The sequence below is a fragment of the Aspergillus luchuensis genome, chromosome 6 (genome assembly GCF_016861625.1).
Source record: "Aspergillus luchuensis IFO 4308 DNA, chromosome 6, nearly complete sequence".
Taxonomy (NCBI): domain Eukaryota; kingdom Fungi; phylum Ascomycota; class Eurotiomycetes; order Eurotiales; family Aspergillaceae; genus Aspergillus; species Aspergillus luchuensis.
Window position 1 is genome coordinate 419,892 of NC_054854.1, and position 14,254 is coordinate 434,145.

The 14,254-nt window shown below is 50.8% G+C and overlaps 4 protein-coding genes across 4 annotated transcripts; 3 read left to right on the forward strand and 1 right to left on the reverse strand.

Moving 5' to 3' along the window:
* Window positions 1-1,723: 1,723 nt before the first annotated feature.
* On the reverse strand, window positions 1,724-4,907 carry CHO2 (phosphatidylethanolamine N-methyltransferase; the record flags this gene model as incomplete). Its single annotated transcript, XM_041692240.1, has 4 exons — window positions 1,724-1,792; window positions 1,870-1,960; window positions 2,028-4,596; window positions 4,724-4,907. 4 exons carry the CDS (start codon window positions 4,905-4,907, stop codon window positions 1,724-1,726), a joined length of 2,913 nt encoding a protein of 970 aa, XP_041545645.1.
* Window positions 4,908-7,003: 2,096 nt separating this feature from the next.
* On the forward strand, window positions 7,004-8,099 carry nbp35 (Fe-S cluster-binding ATPase; the record flags this gene model as incomplete). Its single annotated transcript, XM_041692241.1, has 2 exons — window positions 7,004-7,088; window positions 7,153-8,099. The coding sequence occupies 2 exons, from the start codon at window positions 7,004-7,006 to the stop codon at window positions 8,097-8,099; spliced, it is 1,032 nt and encodes a 343-aa protein (XP_041545646.1).
* A 2,321-nt stretch (window positions 8,100-10,420) lies between these two features.
* AKAW2_60149S (pepsin-like aspartic protease) lies at window positions 10,421-11,811 on the forward strand (the record flags this gene model as incomplete). Its single annotated transcript, XM_041692242.1, has 3 exons — window positions 10,421-10,803; window positions 10,861-11,621; window positions 11,681-11,811. 3 exons carry the CDS (start codon window positions 10,421-10,423, stop codon window positions 11,809-11,811), a joined length of 1,275 nt encoding a protein of 424 aa, XP_041545647.1.
* Window positions 11,812-12,535: 724 nt separating this feature from the next.
* On the forward strand, window positions 12,536-13,876 carry ARC1 (putative cofactor for methionyl- and glutamyl-tRNA synthetases; the record flags this gene model as incomplete). The annotated part of the gene is made up of 1 exon (XM_041692243.1): window positions 12,536-13,876. One exon carries the CDS (start codon window positions 12,536-12,538, stop codon window positions 13,874-13,876), a length of 1,341 nt encoding a protein of 446 aa, XP_041545648.1.
* Between the last annotated feature and the right edge of the window lie 378 nt (window positions 13,877-14,254).

A 14,254-nucleotide genomic window follows, 5' to 3' on the forward strand; every position in this document is an offset into this window, starting at 1 on the left:
AGATTTGGGTCAGAAACTTGGATGGCCAAGTAGAGCTGCTGTCGATGTCGAGAAGCGGTCATCTACAATTTTGAGGGAAGTTTGCATGGTTTGCAAGGCGGGCAGCGCGGAATTCGGCGCTTTCTTTTTCCTCGTCCAATTTTCCTTTTCTTCGCTTCGACTCGCGCTTTTCCTTCCTCTTCTTCTCCCGCACCACACAAGCTTGATTGTTTGCGAAAAGCAGCAAGTCTTTTATGTTGAGACTTCAATTATTTCAAGTCTGCCTTTATTGGCAACTTGTTACTAACTAGTATAATGTGAGTCTTTCCCACTTCTTCACTTCCTTTCCTATCATTGCTTGATGAACAAGATCCAAAAATCTTTCAGTTCTGGCGACAAACAAATGGGCCTTGAACAAACATGCATCACCATCTGATTATGCACTACAATTGCCTTGTGTTTTCTCTTCCATGTCTGGTTGAGTAGCTTTGCTGACATTGCTTTAAGATTTTAGGATAATAGCGACAGCTATATCACCTCAAACCTCCCATTGTAATAAACTAATTGGTATGCCACCCTCTTTCCCGTCCTCCAGCCCTCCAGGCCTCAACCCTGGACCAGCATCCAATGATGAGAAACATTTTTTTCAGTTCTGCTTCTGCAAAAACCTTGAAGAAAACAAAATACCTTACCAAAAACTCCTGATCCAATTGGACAAACATCACTACTTGATCCACTCATTGCTTTCAGTCAAATATCTTACTGACAGCTCTCAAGACTTCTCTAGGGAATTGTAAAATCATAAGTGCCATTGGCACACACCGAGCTACATAATCCTGGACTCATCAGAAGAGGTATGCTTATAACTTTCGATTACACACAAACCATAAACACAACAAACCCACGCGTCGATGATGACAACAAGTCAATCCATTCAATGATCTCCTTCTTGGAGAACCGCCCCTCGGGCCTGCATCATCCAACAATGTCATGCATATGACTTCATCGATCTACTTTTCCATCTCCCTTATACTGGACCTTACGCTCGCTATCGTCCCTCGGGAAGATGTGCAGGCGTTCAAGGGAGGAAGGTTGTGGAGTCCTGGAGAGGTAGGCTATATCGCTGTTGTCCGCATTGTCGGCGTTGGTATGTTTGTTGTGTCTGACTTGTGTCAGGGCCTTTTTCCCGCCTCGTCGTTCGTTTTGGATGGCTTGACGGGGGATCGGAACTGGCAGGGGAAGGGATGAATTACCCGGCTTGGCTGATCCTTCCATATACTCTATTCTTCCTGGAATAGAGTCCATGCCCTATATCTCAGAACCACATTCTTGAGTGGATCGTGAGCTGACTTTCTCGTCTGCCTGCAGACTTTCTCTCGTCTTGTCCGCCTTATGATAGCTAGTAAAAATAATGATATCTTCTCATCTTGATACCAATACTTGTCTTCCATATACCCACTACACACCTACAACTTCAGTACCCGTAAAGCCAAAAGTAAAAGTAACAGAGAAGTGGAATAGCCTTATGTATGGTGAAGTTTTATTTACACTTGTTTATCATTCGTAATCCCATCTCGGACTTTCTGCAGCACCATGCAACTACACAACTAGTCTCTCCTGTAATACACCAGCCGACCCAGTTTCGATCTGCAGTAGAGAAAATGGGATAAATAAGGAAGCAGAAAAAGTCGCAACGTCGTTGCATTTATCACCCCCACCCAGTCAGTAAAAAATGAAACACTCTTCACTCCTCATCCTTCTCATGCGCCTCAGTGGGCGTTGTAGCACCATCTCTGGTCATGCTATAAGGAGCCTATTATAAATATGAGCTATTAGCCCTCTGTATTGAAGAAACGGAAAGGACTGATTTGTGGAGGGACAGATACTCACCAAGACCCGCTTCGCATTACAGATCCTCCAAGCGAGATTCCGAACAGTCCCATCAGCTCGGACAACTTCGGGGGCGAATTCGATACCGAACCTAGGTAATATATTAATTAGCATACTGAATATTGGCCGCTGGAATTATTAGTAGTATAGTCACCCACATTTGATGTACAGCAAAGACCACTCTCTTAGCGAACTTGCCATCACGCTCTACAAGGCTACCGAACTGCTCTTCCACAGTTTCGGGAGCAATTTCCGGGTCACGATCGAAGCAGTTGCGGACAACAGGGAGGAGACTCTTTTCGACAGACGCCTGGTTATCTTCGAAAGATTCTTCATCGAAGCGGCGAATGCGGATCTCGAAGGGACGAGAAATCGCCATGACATTGTGTTTGCCATTGTGGTGATAACGGAACTCGAAGACACCTTGAGTCCAGAAGAGCTTGTCGCCGGAGAAGATGACTTCGCCGGTGGCGACGTCGCGATGCTCACTGTTTTGGGTGACAATGTCGCTGGTTACGATGCCCTTCTCGCAGGTGAGGTTGTCATAGAAACCCTCGTTTGTGGCGACCCATCTTCCTTGAGAGGAGACGCGAGAGACTTCACGCGAGGTATTGTCTGTGACTCGGTACAGGCTGATCCAGTCCTTCTTGCTGTGGTTCAAAGGAGCGGTCCATTTGACTTTGATCGGGGAGCCGTATTCGAAAACCAGGTTCTTCAAATCGCCTCGTCTGTCGAGGGGCACGCGAGCGTTGGCACCTTCTCTACCAGTACTCTTATCGCACTCCTCGAGAGAGGATGAATCCGTGCCTTCGACTTCCAGGGCATAGTCCCGGGAGTCCAAGCCAGCGAGGTCCTCATCAATGCGGGAGATGGTCACACGTGCGGGATATGTCTGGAATAGCGCAGTAGTGTCCTTGACAAAGGTATTAACGCCGGCAGCTAGTTTAGGGCGAGCGGTGTCGATCAGATCCTCGATAAACTCGAAGGAATCATCGAAGATCTTGTCCACGCTTCCATGAAGCTGACGAAGAGTGGGGGGCAGGGTCCGCTTCAGGCTCTTGACCAGCCCCGCATCCTGTCGCAGGCTTCGACCATACAGCTTCTGCATGTGCGGGCGCTCCACGAATTGGATGAAGGCCATACTTAGAATGTGGCTCAAGAGGGCCAGGAATGTAATCGCGCCACTACTTGTGATCAAGACAGCGCCCCAGACGCCGGCCAGACCCAGCACCCGTTCAGGATTGTTCAGGAAGCGATAAATACCGTTATACGTTAACTTATGGGCCCCTTCGAAGAAAAAGTCACCATAGAACCAGCCGAACTCCCCGAGAGACTCGTAGATGCTGGCAGAGGTCCAGATTTGCAAGCTAATGAGCCCGGCGCCCAGAACATGACGGAGCAAGACCAGACCGTAGCCCCAGTCAGCGGGCAGCGTGTACATTTTCCATACGGCAGCAATGAAACTAGCATAGCACATAATCATACTCAGATGATAAGTGCCTTTCCACTGGTTCCAGGCCTCATTAGGTGATTCACCATACTTAAGAAAATGACGGGTCCACGCTTTACAGTTGGATTGCTCGGTCAAAAGATATCCGATGCCCACCGAAAACACCAGTCTCCATACCGCGGCATTGGCCACGAAGAGAAATTGGTATCGGGGCGTTGAGGGCGTCAGAACGGTCAGTGCAAATACGAGTAGCTGGATCAGGATTGATGATGTATCCGTTATCCGATACAGATCCAAGTTGTTGAAACCCAGGAGATTGTGAACTGAAGGAGGTGGGCCGCTTGGGGATGTTGTCGCTTGGGGCAGTGGCTCATCGGTTGACGCTGAGGCAACGGAAGGCTCAGTGGCCTGAGATGATGTAGATACAGAGTCTTGTTCGGTCATACGCTTCCGCGGTGGAGGAGGGTTGTACGTCTTGTCGATGTGCGGGTTTTCGACAAACACCAAAAAGGCGAATTGAGCTGCATGGGCGATTATGGAGATGAAGAGTACTTTGTAGCTGGCTGCCATCAAAGAGATACCGTAGTACCCGGCGTATCCGACCGAATACATGGGGTGAGGGGCCATTTCGAAGACGCCATCGAACGTCAACTCTTGATCGATGAGGTAGAAGAAGTCTCCCCAGTACCAGGCATAGTCTTTAACCACGCGGTGCGCGTCTAGTTTGACCCAAAGGTTGAACAGGACGAGCACAATGCCGGCCGACCAACGCGAGACTGTCATCAACATGCTCTCACCCACAGGATGGTGGCTACATGCTATAGCAAAGAGACAATATGACGTGAAGTCGCACATCAAGATCAAGTCCACCAAGCGTCTAAAGACAAGCCAAGTGTTGTACTCAATCGGAGCTTCTTCAAAGGAATAGTCTGTAGGGATCTTAGTCTCCAATTCCCGCTTGAGCAAGTTATACACGTTGGGGTGCGGATTCTGGTTAGTAGAGGGGTTCACAAAGATCCTTGTCTTTTCTGCCCAGCGCACAAGGGTCTTGTGGTGGGACTGGTTATGCAAAAGCCATCCTATTCCGGCATTGTAAGCTGCACGCCAGAAGAGGTAGATGACCGCAAACACAGGTATTTTGGCAAAGTCCGGGAGCCACCACAATAAAAGGATGTGTGCTCCCAGTATAGCCAGAACTATCACATCGGACAAATTCTTAGGTTCCGAAGGCGACAGGAGTTGAGAGACCATGTCGTGGGTTTGGGGCACCGTGAACACTAAGAAGCAATGAGGTAAATTAGCCGCCAACTTCCGCCACTATAACGTAGAAGTCCGCCATCATTGAATGCTAACAAAATGCCTAATTCCAACCAGGCTCAACGCATCACTCAATGGAATGCCTACCTGTACCATCAGGGGTCCTGCCAAAGGTTTTCTTGTTCTGGCTTGTACCATCCTTGGCTTCGACCTCACCGGCAGCAGTGAGTGCACCAGCGCCCAGGGATGAGTCGGACTGAGAGGACTGAAACCTCTCGCGAAGTCCATCATCATCCCCGATATGAGTGCCTGTTGAGAGGCCTCGATCCATGATTGTTTACCGAGAAGTGGTTAAGGGTAAGGAATGAAAAAAAGCGCACAGTCGAGAGAAAAGCATGTGACAGAGGTGCTGGGGGCAGGCCGTATTTAAAGCGTCAGGGTAACTATGATTGGTCCGTGCTTCTCAATTCTGAGTCACCAAGCCGCATTGGGGAATCCCTCGAGATCGCTGGGAATGGTGTCCAAGAGGTGAAGCGTAAACAGCACACAACCAAGGTCTAAATGCTTAATGGTTGAGTGTAAGTAACCAGCAAAGGGGAAAAGCCAGAGGTCCGTCCACGTATTTATTCTGGCAAAGCGTTGGGGTTAGGACTAGCGAGCAATATGAGACAGCAGCGACATCTCCTCCCCAAGTGCCCACTTTTGTCGGTTAGCACTGCTTAAGTGTGGGCCCCCGTGCACTGCCTGGGGAAAGACCCGGACTCTCAAGCAGTCCAACTGACGCCAGTTATGACGCTTGCCCGGTACGCTTTCTTGGGAAGAATGGGCTGGAATGGAAGAGAAGTAATGGATCTCAACATCCCAGGGTCCGACGGCCTGCCCACTTTTACCCACCGCAGATTGGATCGCTGCGCACTACCAGATTCTGGTCCTTGGTACACGATTCGGAATAAAGGGTAGTAAACCTCTCTCCCACTCCCAGATATCGTCGATCACAAACATATGCGGACTACCGCATCATTCCAGTCTGCACCTGCTGGCTGCTGGCCCGTTAATGATGCAGCCACATCCTAGAAACTGGCTTTCGGGAAGCAGCTTCCCTCCCTCGCTCCAGGCATTCCGGGCCATTTCATGCACACTTTGGTATTGGACATAGATTTCTAATGGCGGCAACTGCGCCTGCTCATTGATCACGGACCCATTGGATATTGAATCAATTGATTCTTTCCATCAATAGAATATCATGAATACCCAGGATGGTGTGTACCTTGATTGAAACCAAGGTCGATGCAACTAAATCTGTACCTGGTGGCGCATGCGGACAATGAGCAATCCCTATGGCCAACGCACTCATTCCAAACGACATTGGCTCCACGAGAGATGCATCTCTTCCCCTCATCTCTAGAAAAATTGTGCAGTACGGCCGTCTTCTGACTATCCCAGGATAGAAACTGATTGACAGGACTATGCGAGGTGTTATTTCTCTTTCAACGCACATATGGTGACATAGAAAGTTACCCGCTTTGTAGCAGAATATTGCGGGTGTATTTTTATACTGTCCTTCCCAACTATGCATGCTTGATGTGGGTAATGTCATTTTGAGGATGTTCTTACCCATATGTGAGAACCTGGTCCTGGATCAATAGGGATAATATTATATCATTACGCAACCGGGTTGTGGGCATTGTTGAACCTCGTTAAAGTTCTGACACTGCATGAATTTTCCGCGTTACCCCTCCCGACATCAGATTGAAACCAGGCTGCCCCTCTCGTGTCGGCCTGTCTGGTTGGCATCCCTTCGGACTACGAGTCGGCGAACTTGCCATAATATTAGAGATAGTAGAGACAGCGTCTGCCGGGCATCTGAATAATATGGCCAGTGTTATTTGCCAATTTCGACAAGCATAGTGATGTTTATAGTCTACTGCATATACATTGACCCTCTATACTGCAGATAGTGTCTCACTGAACTAGCAGTATGGGAGGGTGTTGCTTCGAGTCGATAGGATGATTGGAAGCATAACATCCATGCTCACTAGAGTCAGTGTATTGATCCCAAACATGCATTCAAAATTTTAACGGTGCGATAGGATAATTTTTCCATACACAGTTTAGATCTAAGATTATGCAAAGAGCTTGTTTGCTTTGAGATTTGTTCCTGGCATGGGTAGCCAGCAATGAATCTTATCGCCGCTCTCCGACACCGCTGCGATCGAAACGAACCCCGCGCCAATCGCCACTGCAGCGTTTGTCATGTGTTGCTTATCAAGCATCCCGCCCGCGGTCACGCCGCCACTTTTCTTGTCAGACTGCAGTCAGCTTTTATCACACACAATAACATCTTTTTGGTGACTGATCGTTCAGTATCTGCTGTGGCCTCACTGAATAGCAGACCAAAAGAGTAAATACCAGAGATTGAAATTTTAAATGGCACCTTCTCTCGAGGAGCCGACCGCGGCCTATCTCGAGGCGCGGTCGAAGATGGCCCCGAATCTGGTGGCTCCCGAGCCAGGTAGGTTTGATATGAAGCAGCCATATTTGTCTAGCATATGATCAGTATACTAATACTTGAGAAGAGCATTGCCCTGGACCCGAGTCTGAACAAGCAGGCAAAGGCGATGCCTGTGCGGGGTGCCCCAATCAATCGATCTGCGCATCTGCGCCCAAAGGCCCCGACCCCGATATCCCCATCATTACCGAGCGACTATCGCAAATACGTCACAAAATCCTCGTACTCTCTGGCAAAGGCGGCGTTGGAAAATCTACATTCACCTCTTTACTCTCACACGCATTCGCCGCAAACCCCGAATCGACCGTGGGTGTAATGGATACGGATATCTGTGGGCCATCGATACCAAAAATGATGGGCGTCGAGGCGGAGACCATCCACGTGAGCAATGCAGGCTGGAGTCCGGTGTGGGTGACGGATAATCTGGCCACGATGAGCGTGCAGTTCATGCTGCCCAATCGCGATGATGCGGTGATCTGGAGAGGGCCGAAGAAGAACGGACTCATTAAACAATTCTTGAAGGATGTGGATTGGGGTGAGATGGATTATCTGGTCATCGACACACCCCCGGGGACGTCGGACGAGCATCTGTCCGTCAATTCTCTTCTTAAGGAGTCTGGTGTGGATGGCGCAGTGGTTGTCACTACCCCGCAGGAGGTCTCGTTGCTCGACGTCAGGAAGGAAATTGACTTTTGCCGCAAGGCAGGCATTCGCATCCTCGGGCTAGTTGAGAACATGTCTGGCTTCGTGTGCGGGTCGTGCAACACGAAGACCCAGATCTTCCGGGCTACCACCGGGGGCGGAAAGCGACTCGCCAAGAAGATGGGCATTCCTTTCTTGGGCGCTGTACCTCTTGACCCGCGGGTGGGTATGGCATGTGATTATGGTGAGAGCTTCGTGGATCATTATCCTGACAGCCCAGCATCGATTGCGATCAAGCAAGTTGTCCGCTCGGTTGCTGGGATGATCGGAGAGGATCCCAACGACGTTTTGCCGGAAGATGTGGCGGTGTGATTCTTATCATATATATGATGTTTGATCTGATTTCACGGGCGTTCAGCATTGGGATAGCAAGCCGAGGTCTTTTCATTTGTGGGTGTTTCGGGCATTTTGACCAAGAAGTCATTTAGATACCAAATATTCAAACCTTTCTCTGTTTCCCGCTCTACCTTTCCCATCGCTTCTCCTTTTCCCTACTTGTTTTGTACTGCCCCAAGGCACTCTTCGTAGTCTTCGCTTACACCATTGGGGGCGAGATATACCTAGCTTGGGGGCTGCGCGGGGGAGAAAGAACCCGTGTTCACGGACAGGAGTTCGTGTGTTTACTGCAATTAACGAGCAGTCAATAACTAACTACCGACTTACGTTATTAGTGCTCACTAAGCCCTAGGCCAAAGCGAAGGAGTTTGCTGCTGTCGATCCTATAGATAGAAACGGGGAAATCATATAAAGTGATTTCATGTAACATGATAATGAAGTTCACCCATTCCATCAGTCATATTTACTTGCTGGACAGCTTGGCGACTAGAAACTGCCGGACCGCCCGCCAAGTGAAAAGAAGGGGTCTGAAAAAGGGTGCTTGGCAGATTGCAAGGTGAATCCCCGCCGAGCCATCCATCGGACCATTTCCATCTCACCGTTTGCTTGGCTCTGTTTGAGGGAGACGGAAATCCGCTGATGAAGATCCGCAACGGGGGGTTGGCCCGAGGTTGAACATTCAGGGTGCTCCTCTTGTCTTGAGTGTGATTGGATCTTGATGAGGCCTTCGATAATGCCGAGAAAGATAAGTAGCATTTCTAAACATACAGAATTATTGCTGCTACTACCTAGATGGGTTCAAGATCAACCTTCCCCCGGAGTAGCCGATTAGATAGATAGTCTTGTGTCACAACTTTCTTTGCCATGGCAGGTTAACGGGTTAACCCAAGAAACTAGTAACCGCTGGGCGAACAGAAAGTCTATCTCCCAACTGTGTTGTCGGACATCCATTCGTCCAATTTCTTGAACTTCTCTTGGGCAATGATGAACATTACCAAAAAACTCGACTGCCTACGTACGCGGCTTTCCAGGGCTGAGTAAGAATCCTGCTGTTCAGATCGATCTACTACTGTGTACGTGTGCACAATTGCGAAATGTTTAGCCACGCATGCATGACTCGTCCACTGACGTACTCGGGATTCGAGATTCCTATGTGGACTGGAGCCACGCCGATGCAGCGTACCTTGTGCACTGCTGCTGCTGGTGCCTGAACATTAATGCCGAGTGGCTCAATGGCAGGGCAGACGGTGGGAAAAAGCCGGCGTCCCACGCTGAACTTTGTAACACGCCTAACTCAAAGTTTATCCACGGAACCGCTTTCGAGGCACGCTGGTGTTTCATGATGTTTTTCACTGGTGATTGGCCGGTAACCCCTGGCCCTGGCGGTTAGACTGTTTCACCAGGAGCCACTCAGGGACTCGCTCGCCCCGGTCGCTGTCAAGGAAAAGAGGCCAGTCGCCTGTCAAAGGCAGGTTCCTCATGTCCCATGCGCTCTCTGCTGCTGTGGACAGAAGAAAATATAGAGTTTTCTGCAGCAGCACAAGCGGAAGATCCAAGTTGAACCCACTTTCTTTCTCCTCTCACTCCCCCGCCAGTGTCAGGCAAATGAAGATGGATTTCTCCTGGGTTTTCTCCCGTGAATCCAGGCTAACTGGGCCTGGATCATCCAGGATTGGTTGATGATTCCACCGCTGGGCTTTGGGGACCAGACTGGTCCAGCTAGTTGGAACAATGCCACCCCTCCAGCCTCCGTGCTGGGTGGATCGATGTAGAGTGCAAAAGTCTTGGTGTCTTGGGCGAATCAACTATAGTAGGGCCTGCTAAAAGTCGCTCGACGGTGAATAATGCCTCTCCGAACTTTTTCCTTTTCGACTTGCTGCCCTTTTATAGACTGCACTTCTTTCCCCTTTTTGTTTACATTTCTCTTCTAGTTCGTTAACCTTAGTGTTCTTTCATTTCTGTTCCCGCTGTCATTTTCTTTTTCATCTGCTGGGCTTTGTTGGGCTGAGCGCTACTACTGTCTCTCTCTCTCTTGGTCTGGTCTGTTCGTTGCTCCGCCAGTTGGTTCACTCAGCCTCGTAACATCAGAGTATACCAGGCTAAGTCAGGACTTTGGCCCCCATACTGCCTCCCCTTTTTAAAAACTCAATCCTTCTGGAAAGGATTCTATTTCTCAATTCTCAGACTACTTAATACGTTCTTTGTTTTCGAATTGTTTTGTTCTGAAACTTGTCGGGCCCTATCCCCTCTTTTTTTTTATAGTCCGCCCGTCGACATCATTTCCAGAGTGAGCCACCATGCAGCTCCTCCAGTCTCTCGTTGTTGCCATTTGCTTCAGCTACGGCGTCCTCTCTTTACCCCACGGTCCGTCAAACCAGCATAAAGCACGTTCCTTCAAGGTTGAACGGGCCCGTCGTGGAACCGGTGCTCTGCATGGGCCCGCTGCTCTCCGCAAAGCATACCGGAAGTATGGAATAGCTCCCAGCAGTTTCAACGTTGATCTGGCAGACTTTAAGCCCATTACCACGAGCCACGCTGCTGCTGGAAGCGAGGTTTCGGAGCCTGATCAGACTGGCGCTGTCAGTGCTACTTCGGTCGAGAGCGATGCCGAGTTCGTTTCGCCTGTTCTCATCGGCGGCCAGAAGGTCGTCATGACCTTTGACACTGGTTCTTCTGACTTGTAAGTCTTACTGCAGCTGTCTACATTTTGGTACGATGGTTAACGTCACAAAAACAGTTGGGTGCTTGATACGAACCTCAATGAAACCTTGACGGGACATACAGAGTACAACCCTTCAAATTCCTCGACCTTCAAGAAGATGGACGGATACACCTTCGATGTCTCGTATGGTGACGACTCTTACGCCTCTGGCCCTGTCGGAACGGATACCGTCAACATTGGCGGCGCCGTTGTTGACGAGCAAGCCTTCGGTGTCCCCAACAAGGTGTCCCAGTCATTCATCGACGACACGAACTCCAACGGCCTGGTCGGGTTGGGCTTTTCCTCCATCAACACCATCAAGCCGGAGGCGCAAAAGACGTTCTTCGCCAACGTCGCATCCAGTCTGGACGAGCCCGTCATGACCGCCTCGCTCAAGTCCGACGGAGTGGGCGAGTACGAGTTTGGCACGATCGACAAGAACAAGTACCAGGGCAACATTGCCAACGTCAGCGTGGACTCATCGAACGGATACTGGCAGTTCTCCACCCCTAAGTTTTCCGTGGCAGACGGAGAGCTGAAGGACATTGGAAGCGTCAACACCTCGATCGCGGACACCGGTACCTCCCTTATGCTGTTGGACGACGACGTGGTTACTGCCTACTACGCGCAAGTTCCCAACTCGGTCTACGTGGGCAGTGCCGGTGGTTACATCTACCCCTGCAACACCACTCTCCCCAGCTTCTCCCTGGTTCTCGGCGAGTCGAGCCTGGCCACGATCCCCGGCAACCTGATCAACTTCTCCAAGGTTGGCACCAACACCACCACCGGACAGGCCTGTAAGTTCCCCTCTTTGCTTTTGCCTGATTGAACATGATTGACTGATTTTGCTGGTTAGTGTGCTTTGGCGGCATTCAATCCAACGGCAAGACTTCGCTGCAGATTCTGGGCGACACGTTCCTGAAGGCCTTCTTTGTCGTCTTTGACATGCGTGGACCCTCTCTTGGTGTTGCCTCCCCCAAGAACTAGTTTTCCTTTGTGGGACTTCCCCTGCGTGTAATAATATCGGTTGAGATCTGGACTGTATCCTACGTGGGCAGATGGATGGACAGTTACTCACGTGCATTGCTTTGCCTTGGGTCTGCGAGTCAAGGCGGGGGTCGCGTGGCTGTAGTTACAATTCATGTTACATATTGAAGCAAGATTAATATGCCATATCGGCAAGAGAAAATAGAGCCATTGCTGAAATGATTGTCCTGAAGAGGTAGAGAGTGTTTGTTGCAGAAAATGTAACTAACATTATTTTGTAGATCTGAAGCAACTTGCAGTGCTGAGTAAGCCAACAGCCCTAAACGGTTTTGGGCGATCAGTCCGGAAAGGGAGAAGGGGGAAAAAGGAAAGGAAAAAAATAAAAATAATGACCGTGAATGCAGAGAGTCCCGAGTGCTTCTCAATTGGTCGCTAGCATTATCACTCAACTTGTAAAGAAGAATCATCTAATCTAAATCCCCTTAATTCACCCAATAAACAAGATCCCTTCTCAGTCAGGGATCTTGTGTTAGCAGTGACCAAGGTGACGCTCCTCAGGCCAACGGGGGCACTTCTGCGGGTCGCCAGCAGAAGAACCCCGCGGTTCGCTCGACCGCTGAATCACCGTGACTGCGTAGGATTCAATCCTGCCCCTCCTCTCTCGTTCACCACCTCGTCGTCCCTCCTTCTCTTCCTCCAGCCTGCCGGTCGCCCATTCGCAAAAATGGCCATCAACTCTGCCCCCGAGTCCTCCCTCCTTTCCCTCCTCTACCGCTCCTACCCTACCGCCATCTCCCCCGACGCCACGGAGCCCGACCTTCACACGGCCACCCCCAAAATCTTTCCGCAGACTAGCTTTTCGGTCGCCGAAGAGGCCGACGTCAAGCAATGGCTGGCCACCATCTCCGGTCTGCAGACCGCTCTCAGCAAGGATGACAAGCCCGTCGTCTCGACCATCCTCGCCCAGCTGAACTCTCACCTCGCCACCCGCACAACTCTGCTCGGTGCGAAGCCCTCCGTGGCTGATATTGCCGTCTACGCTCTCGTCGCTCCTCTCGTCGAGAAATGGACTCCCGAGGAGCGTACCGGCGAGCAGGGCTACCACCACATCGTCCGTCACGTCGACTTCGTCCAGAACAGCCGCATTTTCGCTCTCCAGATCCCCGACGAGGAGAAGGTCACCATTGACGTGAACGACGTCCGCTTCGTGCCCAAGCCCGTCGACCCCAAGGAGGAGAAGGAGCGCAAGAAGAAGGAGAAGGCCGCTGCCCAGAAGCCCGCCGCTGAGGCTGCTGGCAAGCCCCTCGTTGTCGGACAGGGCAAGCCCGAGGCTGCGGCCAAGGCCGACGGTGCTAAGGGTGACGCCGCCGCCGCTAAGCCTGAGGGCAAGCCCAAGAAGGAGAAGAAGGAAAAGAAGGAGAAGCCGGCCAAGGCTGCGCCCGCCCCTGCTGCTCCCCCGTCCCCCTCCGTCATTGACCTCCGTGTCGGTCACATTCTTCGTGCCGTCAACCACCCCAACGCCGACTCCCTCTACGTCTCGACCATCGACTGCGGTGACGCCCCGGGCACCGAGAACACCTCTCTGGATGAGGCCACCGGCAAGACCGTCCGCACTGTGTGCTCTGGTCTGAACGGTCTGATCCCCCTGGAGGAGATGCAGAACCGCAAGATCGTCGCCGTCTGCAACCTGAAGCCCGTCACCATGCGTGGCATCAAGTCCTGCGCCATGGTCTTGGCCGCCTCTCCCCGCGTGGCTGAGGGCGAGGACTCGCACGCTGGACCCGTCGAGCTCGTTTCGCCTCCTGCCGATGCCCCTGCCGGTGAGCGCGTGTGCTTCGACGGCTGGACCGAGGGTGAGCCCGAGAAGGTGCTCAACCCCAAGAAGAAGGTCTGGGAGACCTACCAGCCTGGATTCACCACCACCGATGCCCTCGAGGTTGCCTTTGAGATGAGTGCCGTTCCAGCCGTTCAGGGCCAGGAGGGCAAGCCCGCTCTTGGTAAGCTGAAGACGCAATCCGGTGGACTTTGCACAGTCAAGACCCTGAAGGGTGCGGCTGTCCGGTAAGGGAATAAATCCATTCGGAGAGGGGGACAGATATAAAAAGGCAGTTTGAATTGGAAGCAAAAGACAAAGAAAAAGAGAGGGGCTGCTCTAATCAAAAACGTAAATAGTTAAGTTATGATTGATAGCGCCATTGCAAGTTAGACGAGGGAATGTGAATGAATTATTGATACATATATCTCTATACCATACACCCCTTAATACAAACATCGATTTAAAGCTTACCCCTCACAAACATTGACCTGCCAAGTTTACAAACCAAACAATCGCGGAAATCTCCCGCTACCGGAACATAACATAATAATCAAACTTGGACCACCACCTTCAGGACCCCCATTCTTGTTTCTTCTTTCATCTTTTCCTTGCCAATATCAACCTTAG